At 41.4% G+C, this 20,531-nt stretch overlaps 1 protein-coding gene across 1 annotated transcript in view; it reads right to left on the bottom strand.

The window, feature by feature from the left end:
• The window catches only part of GALNTL6 (polypeptide N-acetylgalactosaminyltransferase like 6), a 1,396,075-nt gene that overhangs the window by 177,610 nt on the left and 1,197,934 nt on the right, over nucleotides 1–20,531 (bottom strand). Inside the window, exon 8 of the mRNA XM_033942486.1 lies at nucleotides 6,092–6,209. Coding sequence (XP_033798377.1) covers nucleotides 6,092–6,209 — 118 coding nt within the window. The remainder of the gene's footprint in view (nucleotides 1–6,091; nucleotides 6,210–20,531) is intronic.

Below are 20,531 nucleotides of genomic sequence, written 5' to 3'. Positions count from 1 at the left end.
AGGCTTTCTCCACTTGATTGGCTGTCTTCATATCTTCACTAATGATTACTCACAGGTCCCGTTCTGCAACAGTTCTAGTTAAGGTCTCATCATTTAGAGTGTAGGTCCTGCATGGGTTTCTGCTACTAAGGTGCATAACTTTACACTTCTTGGCATTAAAATTCAGATGCCAAATAGTAGACCAGTGCTCCAGTAAAAGTATGTCTTGTGTCATAGTGTCGGTGCACGGTACCTCCGCCCACTATGTTGCATAATTTAGCATCATCGGCAAATAATGCAATTTTACCCCGAAGTCCCTGAGACAGATCTCGTATGAAGATATTAAATGGGATTGGACCCAGGACCGAGCCCTGCGGTACTCCACTCTGCACTTCAGACTTTTCAGAGGGAGTACCATTTACCACCACCCTTTGATGTCTGCCACTGAGCCAGTCTTTAACCCAAGCAGTTAATATTTCTCCTAGCCTCAACGAACTCATCTTGCTCAAAAGTCTACGGTGTGGGACGATATCAAAAGCCTTACTGAAGTCTAGATACACTACATCTTGGTCGTCTCACTGGCTAAGATGTCCAAGTATTCATTTTCAAAACTGACTTTCTAGATGTCTTGCTAGACATCTTGTCCGCAGTGCGCCCAAAATTCAAGGGGGAGTGTTGGAGGTGTGTTATGAACGGGCTAAGGGTGGGCTTAGCATGCCATTTACACATTCGGAGCTAAACCTGATTTAAAAGCAAACAAAGGCCAAAACATTACCCAAACTGACCAGATGATCACTGAAGGGATTAAGGCATGACTTGCCCACACTCCCTCAGTAGTCACTGACTATCTCCCACCCCCCAAAGATGTGAATGAAACAATACATACCTGTCTCTATAACATCAGCACATGGTATGGAAAATCCTAGTACAGCAGCAAACAGGTATCTGGAGTAGCCTGGTGGATGGTGTGTAGAGAGAGGTACCTAGACCCATATCCTACTCTAACCACTACATTTAAGGCAGAAAGTGTGAGCCCACCAGAACCTAACAAAATCCTACTGTACTGCCATATAAATGAAACCTGCAGCTATAAGGGCTATTGGGGTGGTAAATAGGTGGGCATAGTAGATTTTTGGAGTTTTGGAGGGCTCACCATACATTACAAGGGGGTTATGGTGAGATGTATATCTGGCTCCCTCTTATATTCAAATGGATTGGGCTCTCTCCTAGCCCAATGTTGTCGGTGGGGCTGGGGGTGGGGGTGGGGGGGTGGATTCTGTAACCGGTGTTGTTTTTGACAGACACCGGTTACAGAATCCAGCTTTTAGGCGAAGGACTAGCTCCTCCTTCGCCTAAAAGCCCTTGTTTTGGGCATTTGGGACTTAGGCTTTTTTTAGGTTGATTATATGGTGTAAGTTTAGATGTAGTGGTGGTCTGGGCGTTTAAACAGCTGAACGTAGAGGCAGGCCATTATTTTAAAAAACTTCCTTTTGGATGGTTTTTTTTTTTGATAATGGACATTTTCCCTGCTTCTACTTTCAACATTTAAGGCCTTAGGCCAAAAAGGGACTTAGACGTGTTTTTTTTTATTATGCTCCCTCCACGTCTCTCTGTATAGAATGGGACCTGTGTTAACAACAGCACAATTTCTGGTAAAAAAAAAACAAAACACCTGTCTAAATGGTAGCTTATATCAATAGCATCCCCCCCTAAACCTCGAAAATAAACAAACAAAAACCATGAATATGACCAGATAAGGGAGGCAAAAAACCAACATAAGTAAGCTAACAGTCTGAGGAACTTTGAATTTTAAAGAGGTGCATAGTGTTAAAGTCCTGTGGGAAAGAGTCAAACGCTTCCTAAATGGTCAAATATTTTGTTTTGACCCATGTTGTAGTACTCAGGAAAATACAGGAACTTTATAATATTCAGTCATTTATATGGCCCTAGAATTGTGCATAATGACAGCTTAGGGGCCTATGAGGGGGTGCTGAAAAATTCTCAGCCCAACCAACCAACTTCCTAAATTGTGAGCATTATTTTGCCACTGTAGCTGAAAAGAGTGTTATCTTATTTTGTTAAGTGCCAATTTGCAGAAACAAAATTCTATGTTTTGACATTGTTTCAGATCATTGATTGAACCATATCCACATCATTCTCTTCTTGGCTGGGCTGAGAAATTTTAAGCACCCCCTCATATGTACTAAACTGCAAAATTGGTCATGGTTTAGTACCCATTTTAGCAAAAAGAAAATAACTAGGAGATGCAAATGAGCACCTGGCTCCTTTACATTGGTTGCTAACTTCTGGATGATAGCTAGAAACTTTGAGCGTTCAGGGCCATTACAACATAAGAAAAAGATAAATAAAAACCTTTGAGCCCCCTTCACAAGACCAAAGTTAAACTTTAAAATCCTCCAGCTCTAATCTGAGGTCCCTCCAAATCCCTTATATCCTTGCTGGCCTGCCACGAGTCCTTCCTGCTCCAAAACAGAGGTAAAATGTAATATTGCCCCTCTCCTTTCTAAAACCCACCCATAGAAAGTAGCTGGTCTTCCCACTGCTGCCAGTGATCTCTACTAGTTAGTACAATTGGATTACTGTTAGGGGGTCAGTAGCACCATTCTGGAAAAAGTCAGTCGCTGGGGGCAAGAGGGCATCGGGATCGTTCTTGCTTTCATTGCTTCTGGGACCCTGAGTTAAGCTAGAGTTCTGGTGGAGGATGTCAAGCTGAAACAGGGGTGAAGTGAGGGAGATCAACCATTTGCTGCAGGATGGTATGGGTTTTGGAAAGGGGAGGGCCTTCGGAGTGACATGATTACATTTTAGCTCTGCATCAGACCTGGGAGGGTCACAGCATGCCTAACAGGTCACCGGGGATATATGTTTCACCTGAGGCAGGGGTTTTGGAGGGACTTCAGATTTGGGAGGGAGTAAGGCTACCATATTTGTGAAGCCAAAAAAGAGAACACATGATCCCACCCCTCCCCATTCCATCCAGCCTGAGCCCCCCCATCTCTCCTTAGATCCAGCATTTCCCTTCTGTGTCCGTCAGTGTCACCATTCCACCTCTTTTCCAGCATTACCTTTCTGTGTGCCCATCTCACCTAAACGTCTATCTCACCTCTTTTCCAGAATCTTCATTGTGTCCCTGTCCTTATCCTCCACCACCCCCATGTTCACCATCTGCCCTCTCAATGTCCTTATCTTCTCCCTTTGATTCAGCTTTGCTTCTCTGTGTCTTTATTCACCTCCCCTTTTTCAGCATTATCCCCCTTCAGCATTGCTCCCTTCTGTGTCCCTGTCTCCTCTCCCCCTTTTCAACTTTGCCTCCCTTTGTAAGCCCATCCACCCCCTTTCAGCATTTTCCCTTTGTATTCCTGTCCTTATAGTTCCCATTTGCCCCTTCTCTTTCCTGTGACACTATTTGTCTCAATTTTCAGCATATCCCCTCTCTTCCCTTGTTCCTGCACACTGTAGACAGCATCTTTCCACCCTCCCTCCAGCCCATATGACATTTTTCCTATCCCTCCCCCCCTCTCTCTCTCTCTCTTCCTCCTCACCTACAAGCCTTGAATCTGACCCTCTCCCTTCCCCCTGCATCCCCTTCCCCACGGTCCTGAGCACCTGCACCCTTTCCCCATAGATCTCTTCAGCAAATCTGCAGTGGCAGCAATCAAGACAGGCTGCCGGCGATGGAGGCATTCCCTCTGCAAGTCCTACCTGTGCAGAAACAGGAAGTTGAAACAAAGAGGTGGGACTCGCAGATCACCGCTGCTGAAGAGGGCCACAGGTGGAAGGGAAAGGGTCAGATAGAAAGGCTGCCAGAAGAGGAAGGAGCTCTGGAGCATAATGCCAACCCCAACCAGGATTATTTCAGGCTGCTGCCGCCCCGCCCCCCTCCTGAAATGGTGAAAATAACGGACTAAATCAGCGAATTAGAAAAGCTGCCTGGACATCCGATGGAGCTCCCCAAAAGAGGACATGTCCGGGAAAACATGGATATCTGATAACCCTAGGTGGGAGGGTCCTTTAAATTATAAAGCGTGACTGTGTGAAGGGGGCTACAAGTTTCTCTTTTTGACATGGGAAAACAAATTACAGTTCTGGAGCTGAGGATATTTTCCCACAGTAAAGGTGCTGGCAAAGTAATTTTCACCTGCTTATTTTCCCATTAACAAATTGCTTGGCATGATTTTACATCACAGCAGCTCATTAATGCATTACTTCCACCTCATTCTATAACATTAGTGGCTAATGTACATGTCATTTGCAAACAAAAATGATAGAATACTAGCACTTAACTCACATAGGTGCAATTTGGGCACGAAGCATTATTATATAATTGATTCTTGAACTCGCCCCCAAATTCTGTGTATAGCGTCATAACTTGCACACGCAAATCGGTGCACACAGCCAATTTGCACGTGCAACCTGACTGTTTAACAGGACCAATCAGCACTGAAACATGGCAATTAATACCCAACAATTGATGCTAATTAACACTAATTAGAAATTGCATGCATATAGCGGTGCACGTTATTTCTAGTGTGTGAATCTCAAAGAGGGCGGGCAGGGTGAAGGATCATGGGCGGGGTCATGGACATTCCAAAAAGTTAGATGCTCTGTACAGGCATTTAGGCCTGGTTTTTCTTGGCCTAAATGGGTGCCAAGCACAGTTTTATAAACAGCAGAAATCTTTTATAGAATTGCGTTAAGCACTATGCTGATTGCTGTCAATTTTTGGGAGACTATATATAGATTTGGGCTGTAGTGTGTAAATTCAAGTGAGAAAGTTAGGCAGAGCTCATACAAGTGACTTACAGAATACTGTAAGCTACGTGCTAAAGTGCCACATTTGGGTATCTGCATTTACACCTGCTATTGACATGGAATAAGTGAGCGTGCCTATATATAGGTGTGCAGTTGCCGACTTACGCTAGGATTCTATAATGAAATCTGAGCATTTAGATGTTGTTATGGAATTAACACACAGCATTCTACTTCTAAGCTCCTAACTATAGAATTGCCCACTATGGCCCGAACTCTGTAACTGGCAGAGTTATAGGTGGCCGTCTTAACAGTGGCCACCGATCACGTGCCAATCATATGATGGCGCCGTGTACAGAATTGCGCCTCTGGCAAAGGTAGGTGCCGGAAATGTAGGCCAGGGTTTTCAAGGCCTACATTTCCAGTACCTCTATAGGCACTATAGGCCGCCTAATGCCACTTTCGGCGTTAGCCATGTCGACAGAGGCACAATACGGCCTACAGTACCTGCGCCTACCTGAAATGTAGGCATGGTTAAGGGTGGAGGTTAGGCATGGATTGTGTTAGGTGCAGGTATTTTAGGCCAAGAAAACTTTGGCATAATATATTGGCGCCTAAATCTTTGACACGTACTGGTGCCTATCTTGAGTCAGACGCTGCTAGACGCAATTCTATACATGATGTCTAACTTTGACATGACACATGGTAGGTACCGTTTCCCTAGGCGCCTACCAATTTAGGTGCAATTTATAGAATCAGGCCCTTTGAATCTTTCCAGGTGTCATACGTTGTAAGTGCTAAGTCACCTCACCCTTCTCGCGGAGTTTTGAAATTAAAGATACAACAGGGACATTATAAGAAGTTTCTGAAGATTTGGGAGCCATTGACAAAATTTTCCAAAGAGTGATTGTTGATTTTGCCCTTTGATCATGCACGTCCAGGGTGAGTGTGTGTATGTGGGGGGGGGGAGAGGGGGGTTGGAAAATATTTTTAATTCTTTAATTTGAGTGCAATTTTTGAATATGAATATGGGGGGAGGTGATATATCTATTTGTTATAGATCACAATTTTGATGAATTTAAGTGCTTTTATAATGCACTTTTATAGTGCACTTATTTATGGCTTCAAAATGAATGAAGATATTAAAAAAAAAAAAAAATAAAGATTTCACATTACATTCCAAATAATAGACTTGCTTTTTTAAAGCTTATGTGATTGGATTTATTTATCACTCGCTATTCTAAAGAACGAGGGGCACAGAGTGTTTAAAGTCCCGTAGAGCTGGGCTCAGTACGAGTGCTGGATGTAATGGGTTTTGTAGGTAGATTTCTTTATTGCTTACCTTAAATGAGATTTCGTATTGTTCTCCTCCCCAGATTTCCAGGCCAGTATCATAGCCCCCAAGCTCCCAGAACCATTTCCGATCAACAGCAAATAGGCCTCCAGCCATAACGGGAGACCTGTGGAACAAATGGAATAAGGTCATCGTGACATTCACAGTGAAAACCTAAAAGATTGATTTTTTTTTAATGTTTCTTTTCCGAAAGCAAGAAAAGCATTCATGCATGTACGAGCTTTAATCATACTAGAACTTTTAAAAAAAGATATTTTCAACAGTTATTTGACGTTCTTGTTTTCCTTCCATAGTTGTGGACTGTACAGGATTATGTTTGGTCTTCTGTATAGCACACATTGTACAAGTCTCTGACCTGAGTTCAACATACTCACTTTACTAAGACCTCCTAGAACAAGGTCACTTTATGCAAGCTTCATTAAGCTGGAAGGCAAATGGGAAGAACTGAGGTGTGGAGCATATTCAATATATGACAAGCAGAATGCCATGGACATATCACCTTTTTGAAGTTTATCACTGGCCTTTTCCTGCTTGCATAGATTTAAGTTTTCCAGTGGCTGACCAGCAGGAAAGAAAGATTCAGCATTTTATTAATAAAATCAGGGCAGGATTAACACTATATTGGGCCCTAGGCAAACGTACATTTGTGGCCCATAGGGATTCCTCCCAAGATCTTTATTCTTTACTTCTCACTCCCACCCCACATTTCAGCTCTCCAGAAGTAGCAGGGAATAATGCAGAACCCTAACTGTGGTCATGAAGGCAGTAATAGTTTTGAATGAACATGGGGACTAGGTGCATGCTTCGAATGGTTAGAGCTGGAGAACTGCTAAGTTATCGAGTTCTAGGAGGAACGTTTTACGACAGTCCTGGATTTCTGACAATTCTAATAATGGTGCATTATGGAATCGGATGAGTGAGAAAAATCACAGAATACAAGCGGTGCACTGAATTGGGATGTTAGTTCAAAAACAGGACTGGCCCAGTGGCATGCCAAGAATAAGGCGATGGTGGTAATTCACCCCAGGTACAGATCTCCATGCTGCAGCCTGCAATCTTCAGGCTGCTGGCAGCATCAGTGAGCTAAACATGCTGCCTTTGGTGACCTGGGAGCTTTCCCTCTGCAGTGTCCTGCTTCTGTGGGGACAGGAAGCTGAAGCAGAGGGAAAGTTTCTGAGGCCACTGAAGAGAGTACGTTCAGCTGAATGGCCCAAAGATTGCAAGCAGCATCCTGCAGAGAGGAGAAAGGAGAGAGAGAGAGAGAGAGAGAGAGAGGTAACCATCCCATGGAGGGGAGGGAGGGACAAAAATGCTGTACCCAATTGGGGAAAATGGAGGGATAAGGGAGAAAGCTGCCAGATTTGGTGAGTGGGGAGAAAGATAAGGAAGGGAAGAAAAGAAAGGGGAGATGAGAGAGATATCAAAGCATGGAGGGGGAGACGATAAAGGATTACTTCCGAAAGCTAATAAAAAATACACTTAGTTCAGTAAAAAAGGTATCACCTTATTTTCTTTGATTTGTTTTCTTCTATATACAGTAGTTCCTTTAAAAGTGGACTAACATGGATACACCATTTTGCTTAAATTAAAAAAACAAACCAAACACTTTTTAATTGAAACTATTTTAAAATACACTCAATCTATTGAACTGTTAAGGAAAATAGGAAAATATTCTCAAAAATAAAAAAAATCCACAAACTACTTTCTCTACAACTCACTCTAAGCAGAGAATTCATGAAAGAAATATTGGGTCCCCTAAAGGAAAAACAGGAACCAATAAGATCATACTCACCAAACTGTAAAATCATTAGAGAATGCATTGCAACTATCCTTACTACGTTATCCCTTCCCCTCTGCAACTCTAGTTTGGAAAGAAATACAAGAATAAAAAAATAAAACATTCTAAACTGACCAGGGTCATTAAAAAATACTATTTAACAGAAGTGATTATTTTAGAAGTTCTGTTCTTGTTTTGGACTTCTGGAAACTGGCATTCAAATGTCCATATTGGACATTTCAGTTTGCAAAATGAATGTTCATTCTGGAAGTTTCCAGCACATCCATTTCACACACATTTCAGAACAGGCTGTATTCTGTTCTAAAATACATGCGAGATGAACCATTTGTAACGTACTGACTTGGATGTCCATATTCTGAGTTGGCCATCCTTTCTAAAATGCTACAATGAATGTTTGCATAGATATCACAAAAATAAAATCATTGTCATCATTTTAGTCTTGCAAAAAATCTAGAAAATTTCACATCATATGATCCAAAACATCTTCACTCAGTGTTTGAAGAATAATCTTAGGGCCCCCTTTTACAAAACCGTGATGGCGATGCTGCCTCGGTAAATGCCCTGAAGCCCATTCAGTTCCTATGGGCTTTCGGGCATTTCCTGCGGCAGCATTGCTACCGTGGCTTTATAAAAGGCCCTGTTAATCTCTTTTCTATGGACTGTCGGGTAATAAATATATTAATACATTTAGATGTAGTGATAGGCTTGTGAACCAATATATGTGTTATTGTTTGTAAATGTTTTAATTATGCATGTTTTGTTGTATTCTGACTTGGAATAAGACAGAACTGAAATAATAAATCCCCTCCTTTACAAAACCCGACAGCGCGGGCCGCTGCAGTAAATGTCCTGAAGCTCATAGGGATTTAAAGGGCTTCGGCCAGTACTCGGTGTGTAGTCATGCCATGGAAAATCTGTATACAACCACAAAAAACAGGGAGGAATGGAGGGAGGTATAGTACAAAGATTCAAAAATATCACTCCAAAACAAAGGCACCACACAAGCCAAGAAAGCTAGCTTATTACTTAAGCGAAAGAAAAGCCTCAGACAAACGGAGAGGTGTATCCACACTCTTCCACCAAAGCATCATAGGCAAAAAACTTTTCCTTCATCTGGAGGAGTGGGGAGGGTGCAAGATTTAGTGATCCACTAGGAATTTGTTGAACAGGAACGTTTTTAGTCTGCCTGAAATGTATGTATAAGGTAGAAGATCCAATAATGCGGAGGAATTCATGGCTGTAGTGAGCTGCTTGGTAGGATAATAGTTTACTCACGTAAGTCTTCTTAGATCTTCCTTGCAGGGAGGGGTAGGTGAAGATAAAGTCGGAGTGCAAAAGGCGGGTTGGTGGGATAACTCAAATACATCAGTCATGTATTTTGGTAGGAGGCCATAGAGAGCCTTGTACACTAAGCAACCCAGTTTGAATAGCGATTGGGCCTTAATCGGGAGCCAGTGCAGTTGTTTGTAGTAGGGCGTGACAAAGTCTGTTTTTCGTAGGCCAAAGATAAGGCGCACTACAGTGTGCTGAATCATCTGGAGTTTGTTGAAGTATTTCTTGGGGCATGAGATGTAAGTGAGGTTGCAGTAGTTTAGCATGCTGAGGATCAAAGCTTGGCATAGGATTTGGAAGGGAAGGGGGTCGAAGTAGGAGCAGATCAATCATGGTTTCCAGAGTGTTGTAAAGCCTTTTCGGACCACTGCAGTGATTTGGCTTTCCATGGTTATCTTTCGGTCTAGGATCACTCCTAGTATTTTGATAGTGGGTTGTAATGGTAGGGTAGTGCCCCTGATCAGGATATTTTCCTTGTTGAGATTTGAGGGGCTTGCGAAGAACTTGTTTTTTTTTCAGGATTTAGTTTCAGCTTGCGACTTGTCATCCAGTCTTCTATTGTTTGGATAACCCCTTTGATTTGCCTGGATTCCTTTGAGGCAGGGCAGGATTAATTCGTCGAGGGCCCCTAGGCACACAAGTACACTGGGACCTTTGCCCCGCCCCACCCCACCATGCACCCAGGTGGAAACAGAAAGCTGCGTCAGAGGGAAGCTTTGGGCAAGCAGCACCGCTTGCAAAATTACAGTTCCCGTTGCCTTTCTTACCCGTGTTGCATGCTTGTCTTACTTTCCGTCGATGGGGGGCTGTGTTGCTGATCGGGGGGCCCACGTTGCCTATCAGGGGGGCCCGCATTGCAGATCGATGCTGGAGGGGTCTGTCGCCGTTTGGAAAAAACAATGTTGATGCCCTCCTTCATCGGGCCCCCCGACCATTTCGGGCCCTAGGCACATGCCTAGTGGGCCTATTGGTTAATCCTGCACTGGGCTTTGAGGGCAGAGTAGGTATGAGGAGGAGGACCGTGATGTTGTCAGCATTACTGTAGCTCTTAACTCCCGATGAGGCTAGATGGTTTTCCAGCGTATATTTTGAAAAGGATCAGTGACAGTGGGGAGCCTTGTGGGTCTCCGCAGGGAGAAGTCCAGACAGGTGACAATTTGTCATCGTGGAAGACTTGATATCAGCAACTTATTAGGAAGCCCTCAAACCAGTTTAGGACAGTTCTTGTGATGCCTATAGCGTCCAGGCATGAAAGAAGTATGTAGTGATCTACTAAGTCATAAGCACTGCTTAGATCGAATTGTAGTATGATAGCACTCTGTCCTCTGCTGAAGAGTTGGTAGATGTCGTTCGTTAGAGAGGCTAGAACTGTCTCTGTGCTGAATAGTAGTCAGAATCTGGACTGGGAGCCATGAAGTAGGTCTTTTGCTTCTAGGTAGTTGAGCAGTTGGTGATATACTAGTCCTTCCAGTAGTTTCACAACGAAAGGTGATGGATCGGTAATTAGAGACAGAGGAGATAGGTTCTTTTTTGTTCTTGGTAATGGGTGTTATCATGATATGCCCTTTGTTCTCTGGAAATGTGCCGTTGTTAAGCATTGTTTGAGTCCAGTTGAAAAGTAAGCCATGACAAACTGAGGGAGCGAGTCGAATGATCTCGGGTGGGCAGTTGTCTAATGGGCAATTTCCATGCACATATTTTACATAAAGTTTCTGGAACAGGTTGAAGTCCGGGGTGGGGGTTGCAAACGTTTTCCAGATTAGGTCTGCGGTGTGATTTCGATGAGAGATTGTGCATGGGTAGTTCTTGGGTGTGTTGGTGTTGTTGAGCTTGATGCAGAGAGACAGAACCTTTGAGTGGAAGTAACTAGCAAGGTCATTGACTAGGGGAGGTTCATCCTGAGGGGCTAGGATTAGTTTGGTGGCACTGGTCAGTTTAGAAACTATCCTGAATAATTCTTTAGTGTTGATGGAGAGGTCATCTACCAGCTAGGAGTAGTGGGCTTTGCATTGAAGCACCCTCCTTCTGGTCCAAATTCAAAGACTTTGAATCGTTCTCAGACCCACTAGACTTCTATGCTACCTGGGATAAGGTTAACACCAACATCTATGAGAGACTCATCCCTAAATCCCTGCAAACAAGACGGGTTCACGAGTCAGACAAATGGTTTGACGCAGAGCTCCATGATCTAAAACGCACAGTAAACATAGAAACTTAGAAACATAGAATACGATGACAGAAAAGGGCCATCGGCCCAACAAGTCTGCCCACTCTAAGAATCTCCCCCCAAGCACTTCATCGAAGTGAACCCACATGGTTATCCCATTTTTTCTTAAAATCGAGCACGTTGCTGGCCTAAATTACTTGAAGTAGAAGATTATTCCAACGATCAACTACCCTTTCGGTAAAGAAATACTTCCTAGTGTCACCATGAAATCTCCCACTCTTGATTTTTAATGGATGCCCTCTTGTTACCATAGGTCCTGTAAGGAAAAAGATGTCTTTTTCTACCTCAATACGGCCAGTAACATATTTGAACGTCTCTATCATGTCTCCCCTCTCTCTGCGTTCCTCGAGAGAGTATAGCTGCAACTTACCCAGACGTTCTTCATATAGGAGATCCTTGAGGCCTGAGACCATCCTAGTGGCCATTCGCTGAACCGACTCCATTCTCAGCACATCCTTTTGATAATGTGGCCTCCAAAACTGAACACAATATTCCAGATGAGGTCTTACCATGGACCTGTACAACGGCATTATAACTTCAGGCTTCCGGCTGACAAAACTTCTACGGATGCAACCCAGCATTTGTCTAGCCTTGGATGATGCTTTCTCTATTTGATTGGCAGTCTTCATATCTTCACTGATGATTACTCCTAGGTCCCGTTCTGCAACAGTTCTTGCTAAGGTCTCACCATTCAGGGTGTAAGTTCTGCGTGGATTTCCGCTGCCAAGGTGCATAACCTTACACTTTTTGGCATTAAAACTCAGTTGCCAAGTTGCAGACCATTGTTCTAGTAAGTGTAGGTCCTGTGTCATTGTGTCTGGAACGGTGCTTTTGCCCACTATGTTGCACAGTTTAGCGTCATCTGCAAATAATGCAATTTTACCTCGAAGTCCCTGAGGCAGGTCCCGTAAAAAGATGTTAAATAGGATTGGACCCAAGACTGAGCCCTGCGGCACTCCACTGATCACTTCTGATGTTTCGGAGGGAGTACCATTGACCACCACCCTCTGGAGTCTACCACTGAGCCAGTCTTTAACCCATGCAGTCAATGTTTCTCCTAGTCCCAATGAACTGATCTTGTTCAATAACTTGCGGTGTGGGACACTATCAAAAGCCTTACTGAAGTCCAAATACACGACATCCAGGGACTCTCCCATATCTAGCTTTTTTGTTACCCTAAGAAGCTGATTAGATTGGATTGGCAGGACCTTCCCTTTGTAAATCCATGCTGGAGGGGATCCCTCAGCCTCTCGTTGCTCAGGATTGTATCTAATTTGTGATTAATCAACGTTTCCATAAGTTTACACACTATTGATGTGAGACTTACCGGTCTGTAATTTGCAGTCTCCGACTTGCATCTCTTTTTGTGGAGCGGAATGACGTTAGCTGTTTTCCTGTCCAATGGGACTCTTCCCGTGCTTAGGGAAAGATTGAAGAGCGCAGCTAATGGCTCTGCCAGGACATCTCTCAATTTCCTAAGCATTCTGGGGTGCAGTTTATCCGGTCCCATGGGCTTTGATAGTTCTTGATAGATGCTGCCGGCGGTAAATTCAAAGTTCAGGAACGGGTCTTCTGAGCTCTCCCTTGTCTGCAGCTGTGGCCCAGATACCAGTGCCTCACAGGTAAAGACTGAGCAGAAGTATTTATTGAGTACTTCGGCTTTATCGGAGTCCGATTCTACATAGTTACCGTCGGGTTTCCTTAGGCGCACTATCTTGTCTGTGTTCCTTTTTCTGTCACTAACATACCTGAAAAAGGATTTATCCCCTTTTTTAATATTCTTAGCTAGATTTTCTTCCATCTAGAGTTTGGCATCTCTGACTGCTGTTTTAACATTTCTGGATTTCACCAGATAGGCTTCTTTAGCTTCCAGTCGTTGTGATTGTTTGTAGGCTACAAATGCTCTCTTCTTCTGTTTTATGAGTTCTCTGTGGAGAACCATTGGGGTTTATTATTTCTCCGTCGTTTGCTCACTGTCTTAATATAGAGGTTGGTTGCTTCCTGTAGATTTCAGAGCTGACCACAGTACTTCCAATCTGCCATCTAGAGAGGACATGGCGCAAAGATCAAACTCAGATCAACAAAGACAACTGGCACAAAGAAGTACACAAATACAAACGTGCCCGGCTCACAAGCCTTCCCCCTGACATCAATTCTGACGTTGAAAAGAAAGTTCTGGGCCAGCCAGGCAGCAATTGGCTGGCCTGGAACCTTCATAGTTTCATAGTTTATTAAAATTTGATTAAATGCTAAACATAAAATTCAAAGCGTTGTACATTAAAATAATACATGACAATAAAGGGGGAATTAATATCAAAAAACAAACATGACTTACCACAGACCAACCATATAGGGTAGGATAATAAAACAGGAGGAGAGGAAGGAGAACTACATTTTATTTATTTATTTATTTTAGAAAAAGAGAACAAAAAAGGAAAAAACATCAGGGAAGGAAAGGGGTAAGATAAAAATGGTAATATATCAAGAATGGTAAGTTACTCATAGGCATCTTTGAAAAAAAAAAAAAACATTTTAAACTTCCCTTACATTTATCTAGATTTTGTTCTGCTCTGATATGTGATGGGAGGGAACTCCAGATAATAGGAGCTGTGACAAAAAAAAATATAGGCACGGCGGGTACCAATAATTTTTAATGAGGGGACATAGAGAGTATGTTGCGATGCAGATATTAGAGTTCTAGGAAGCTCATATGGGATCAGAAGTCTATTAATAAATGCAGGCTCATTGGTCTTTTCGGGATTTGAAAGTTAAGAGAGCAATTTTGTATGTAATCCAGTGGGGAATGGGAAGATGTCGGGGGAGGGGGGAAGGCTAGTGGGCCAGCTTCATGTGTGTGAGTTGCTGCACGCACCATGGCTCATCCCTGCACAGAGTTGCTGCTGGGGGAGGGGGGGAAGTTTCAAGTTTAATTTTCATTTGATGAATCGCTTATAACAATATCTAAGCGATGTACAGTTTAAAAAACCATCAGAATGTGGTAATACATTTAGTTTAAATAGGGTAGAGAATAGACAAACAAATTGGACAAACGGGAGATAGTGGGAAAAAGGGGAAGTTACAATTTCGTTATTTGTTAAAATTTTACATCAAAAGGAGAACACATTAGGTAATAATGGGGCGAAAAGAGAAAGAAAGAAAAGAAAAAAAAATAAAAAAATAAAAAGAAATAATGAGAAAACCTAGGATGTTGTGTTTCATGAATCAAATGCATCTTGAAATAAATATGTTTTTAAAATTTTCTTAAAAGAGACGAGGTCTTTTTCACTTTTAATAAAATTTGGAAGAGAGTTCCACAGTGTGGGGGCTTTCACGGAGAACATATCATTACGTCTTGTGCCTATAATTCTCAACGAGGGGACTGAAAGCAGTTGTGATGAAGAAGATCTTAGGGAACGAGAAGAGTTATATGGGACAATCATTTTTGATATAAATTGGGGTTCATTAAAGGTCAATGTTTTGTATACTAAAAATAAAATTTTGAAAGTGATTTGGTGATATATAGGGAGCCAGTGTGATTTAATAAGCAAAGGGGTAACGTGGTCAAATTTTTTTGCTTTATGAATTAGTTTAACTGATGTGTTTTGGATAATTTGAAGTCGTCTCTTTTCTTTCTGGGTTATGTTGATTAAAAGGGAATTGCAATAATCTAATTTTGAAATAATTAGGGAATGAACCAAGATATTGATTGATTTGGAATCTAAAAAGGTAGAAATTGAACGAATGAGCCGCAATCTGTAAAAGCATGATTTAACTATTTCGCTAATGTGACTGTGAAATGAAAGATCAACATCGATTATTACACCAAGGATTTTCAGTTGAGAAACCGATTCTATAGGAGTATTATCAAGTGCGAATGGTATTTTTGGAGTTATGTCTCCTTTCCAAGTGAAAAGCATTGTTTTTGTTTTTTGAGTATTTAGAGCTAGTTTATTATTGTTTAACCAGTTTTTTATTATTTCTAATTTCTCATTGATAATTTTTATTTCTTCTGCTTTTTCTGGATTGAGAGGGTGCATGAGTTGAATGTCATCAGCGTAGGAAAAGACTGTAAAACCTATTGATTGTGAGATGGTAATAAGCGGGGATAGAAAAATATTAAATAGAAGAGGAGATAGTATTGATCCTTGTGGCACGCCATATGACGAAGAGAAGTTAGCAGAATAGGCGTCATTAAATTTAACTCTCGAAATACGATCTGATAAAAAAGATGTTAACCATTTTAGGATTTGGCCTTCTATGCCTAATGATTGCAGACGATTGAGTAGGAGTTCATGATCAATTGTATCAAAAGATGAAGATAGGTCTAGAGAAAAGAGAGCTACAGATTTGTGGTGATCGAGAAAGTAGTGTATGTTTGTAACGAGGCCGATCATTGAGTATTCCGTGCTGTGATGTTTTCGAAAACCCGTTTGGTTGGGATGTAGTGCGTTCGAGGATTCGATGAATTCTGAGAGCTGTTCAAAGACTAGTTTTTCAGTAAGTTTCATTAAGAATGGTAGATTGGAAATAGGGCGGTAATTGGATGAATCGTCGTAACTGGATTTGAAATTTTTTATTATTGGTGTGACTATAGAGGTTTTCCAAGAGGTGGGGACAGTAGCAGAGGAGAAACTGTTTTGGATAAGGGAAAGAATAAAATTACCGAAATAAGGAAAAAATTTCTTTAAATAGAACGGTGGCAAAAGTTCTAAAGGTGAGCCTTTTAGATTGGTTGATTTAAGATGTCTTTCTATGTCGTTTATGGATGGTATTCTGAAATTTGTACATTTGGCTGTTGGAATAGAGTTATTTGTGATTGTGTTATCCAATGTAGGTGATATTGCTGTATTATTTGAGAAGTTTTGTCTTATTTTAGCTATCTTTTGGCAGAAGTAGTCGGCTAGTTCTTGTGCTTTTAATGTTGATTTTTGATTAGATATATATTTTTTTAAATCTGGATTGACTTTAGAATATTAAAGAAAACGGCAGTATTTTTCGCTTTTTGGATTTTATTATTGTAATAAGATTTTTTTGCCTGGGTAATTTCACTTTTGTAATAAAGAGAAGTGTCTAAATTTTTGAAGGTTAATGGGGGTTTTGGAAGAACGCCACTTCCTTTCTGAAGCACGAAGTTGTGTTTTTATTTGAGATAGTTTTTTTGGAATACCAAAGGTTTTTAAATTTTCGGTTGACTACTGTTTTAGTGATTAATGGTATTTTAGTGTTTAATATGGATTCTAAGTTTGAGTTCCAGTATTGAAGTTGTTCATCGATGGTTTTAAATAATGGAATGGTAATGGAAGGGCTGAATTTGGGGGAAATATCAGAAATTTCTAATTGAGAAAAGTCTCTGTATGAAAATGTTTTTGTTTTAGAAAAGTGATTAGGGGTCAACGATTGGTTAAAATAGAAACTTAAAACCAAGGAACTAAAAAGATGTTCGAGGCTGAATGGGAGATTGATTGAGAGGAAGGAATCAAAATCATATCTAGTATGTGTTGGGCTTGGTGCGTGGGTTCATGTATTAATGTTTTCAAGTCTAAATCTTTGAAAAGTTTAATAGTGTCTATGGTATGTGGATTATTAAGATTATCAAAATGAATATTAAAATCTCCCATTATGATTGGACAGTTGGCAGTTGAGCAAAAATCAAAGAGTAAGTTATGAAATAGTGATAATTTTGAATAATCTATCGGAGGGGGGATATATAACAAGAGAAGATCAGTTTTTTGTTTGAGATTAATTTTGATATGAAGATATTCAATTATTGAATTATTGACGGAATGATCCTGAGATTTAATTAGATCTTTGAGAAAGATTATGGCTAATCCTCCGCCTTTACGGTTCTGGCGGTGGTTCCATATAAAATCATAATTTGGGGGCAGCAAAAGGAAAGGTAAGCTTTCTCTCCATCAGAAAGCCAAGTTTCAGTAATACAGAGAATGTGTAGGTTATGTTGGAGAATGGCTTCCTTTATTAGGTGATATTTCGTTTTGAGAGATCTTGAGTTGATTAAGCCTAGTTTTAGATTTAAAGATTTGGAGCTGTTGAATGTTTGAAGAGATAGAGTAGTTTGTGGTGATGAATCAATTAATTGAGAGTTAAGGGTAGAAATTGGTAAAAGTGTACATGAGATTGATCTGGGAGGTTTATAAAGAGTAGGTCTATTATTTAATTGAACCTGGATGTCTTGATGATCCATATCCATGATTGTATTTATCTGACTGAGTATCTTTAGGGAATGTGAAAAGAGAAAAAGGAGTATCAAAGTTGTATAAATGATTCGTATGAGTTTGGGAGTAGGTCGCTTTGAAGAAAAGGTATAGAGGTGGATTTTGGGGGCGCCCTCGGGAGGCAACCGAAGGAGCGAACTAAGGAGCATATCCTGCTCCTTTTGCGCGCTCTTTCAGCGCGCGCCGAAGGCGTGCGCCGCAAAGGGTCCTGTTAAGTAGCACATGCGCTAACCTGATTGGGGGAGGAGTCCGGCGGGCCACAGATAAAACAGGTAAAAAATCATTAAATTAATAAGATAATTCTTCGTGCAGCCAGGAGGTGAGGTGAGTAGAAGTGTAATAATCACGGCGTGCGCCGCAAAGGGTCCTGTTAAGTAGCACATGCGCTAACCTGATTGGGGGAGGAGTCCGGCGGGCCACCGCTTCGCGGCGGCAGAGGTGGAAGATGGAGCATGTTGGCTCCTGCGATATGGCAGGATCGGCTTTGGGGGTGGGGGTGGTGCAGCGGGCGGGCAGACAGGGAGGCATCCCGTCGGTGATGGCTTCAATAGGCAGTAGAAAGGGATCCCTGGTGGCGCCCGCAGCTTCTGTGGATGGGTCGGCTTTGGGGGAACTCGACACAGAAGGAAGGGAAGGGGTAGGAGCATAGAGGCACTAACTTGGGACATAGGAGGGAGGGAATAGAAAGGGAGAATTGTTGGGCATGAGTGTATGAGTGAGAGATGGTGCACATGGGGAAAGGAAGAAAGGAAAATTGGGCATAGAGAGGGAGAAGTGAGGTAGAGATGCATGGGGAATAGAAGGATGAGAGCAGTATAGAATCTGTTTTACTCCTTGGGATCTTGGCAGGTACTTGTAACCTGGATTGGCCACTGTTGGAAACAGGATACTGGACTTGATGGACCTTTGGTCTGCCCAGTATGGCAAGACTTATGTTCTTATGTTCTCTCTATTTTTTTCTCCTTACAATGAAGACCCCCACCCCCACCCCAGTAGATTATAGAAGGTAAAATATCCCTTAATATCAAATGCAAGCTTGGACTAATGTTTTTTGAAGTGTCTCTCTGAATCTGTAGATAAGACAAGCCCAGGTGTTATATTTTTGGCACATCTTTATGCTCCTGCTGTTCCCTATGCCTCTTGCTGTCAGTGTAACTTCACCCTCAGCAGAAAATTGACAGGGAGCAGTGTCAAACTGACAAATAAGGCAAGAAGACTGGCAAGGATGCAGAACTACAACAAGGGCCTGATGTCTATAACTTCCACTAGTATTTTTTTAGTACCATGTAATTATTTACAGGTTAAATGTAAAACTCAGGTACTTGAATTCCACTGAGGCTTGAAAAGAGCTATTTATTCCTTTCTGATTTCCATGGCAACAAGCTTTCACAAACGCGGCATTCAATCTCTCAAAACTAATACATTCAGTCTGTGATTTCAAAACTTGATGCTTTTGCAAATGAGAGCAGAGTTTACTTCTAGGACGAGGCCTGATTTACAGTTTGGAAATCTGGTTTCTAGACAACTTTAATAATGTGTCCATTTAGCCCCATGAAATTGTACAATACAATTAAACGGGGAAACAATCAAGAAGCTAATTAAAAACAATACAGACATAACTCACAATAAAAACAATACATACTGACATAACATACGGTAAAAACAAGAGGAGAATAGGGAGAACTACAATATTTAAAGGAAAGTAAACATATAAAGTAAAAAAACGAAAGGAAAAGGGGAACGGACAAAGATCTGAATACAGAAGAGCAATCAGAAGACAGGAATAGATTTTGTAATCAGGGAGCTGGGTCAGTTTTCATAGGCGTCTTTGAAGAGGAATCATTTTAAATTTTCCTTGAATTTATCTAGATTGTTTTCTGCCTTTAATTGGGTTGGAAGAGAATTCCAGATTGATGGAGCAGTAATGGCAAAAATGTATCCTGGCAAGTACTGATAATCCTTAAAGAGGGTTCATGCAGAAGATTCTGAGTAGTGGATCTTAGTGTTCTAGGCTGGTTATGTGGGATAAGAAGCTTGTGTATGAAAGCAGGTTCTTTAATATTTGGGGCTTTGAAGGAAAGAATGGCGATTTTATATGTAATTCTGTGTGGAATTGGTGAGTATTCTTAAGCAGAGGAGTAACATGGTCAAATTTCTTAATGTTTGTGATAATCTTAATAGCAGAATTCTGTGTTGTGTGAACGTTGTAGCATCTTTTCTATTGAAGGAGTTCTTTCTTTTAATATTTTTTGGGGTTATATTCAGCCCTCTGCAGTAGGTGGCTTTTAGACCATTCACTGCTGCAGGCTGAACTAACCCAGATATATGGATGTATCTGTTATAAGATACCACATGGTCTAGCTCCAGATTAACTTGTAGACCATTTTATGTTCATAGATTCTAGACGTTTACTGCAAAATTTTAATTTGTTCTCTTTTCCATCTGTAAAAGGTTGTTCACGTAAAATATATTTTCATAGATTGTTGCCTTTTCAGGCGTCGGTGATCACTGGGGTAGTGTGTGGGGGTATGTTTTATGTGTTTGCAGTGCTTATCTGGTGACTTTAGGTGGGTTTTTGTGACTTAGACCACGTTTTACATGGTCTAAGTCACAACGTTCAAGTTCCGTCAATCGTGGTCTGTATAACTTTCTGTTATACATGCTGTACGACTAAGTCTAAGCCGGCCCACATCCTGCCCAACTCACACCCTCGACACGCCTCCCAAAATGCCCCGTTTAGCTTTGGTCGTTCAGCGGCACTATGTAGGCCTAGATCATTTAGAAATACGTCCAAAACCTGGTTTTATTATCTGTACTTGGACATATTTGAGAAATGTT

This window comes from Geotrypetes seraphini, chromosome 1 (assembly GCF_902459505.1).
Source record: "Geotrypetes seraphini chromosome 1, aGeoSer1.1, whole genome shotgun sequence".
In the NCBI taxonomy this organism is placed as follows: Eukaryota; Metazoa; Chordata; class Amphibia; order Gymnophiona; family Dermophiidae; genus Geotrypetes; species Geotrypetes seraphini.
This window is presented reverse-complemented; position numbering and strand designations above follow the sequence as displayed.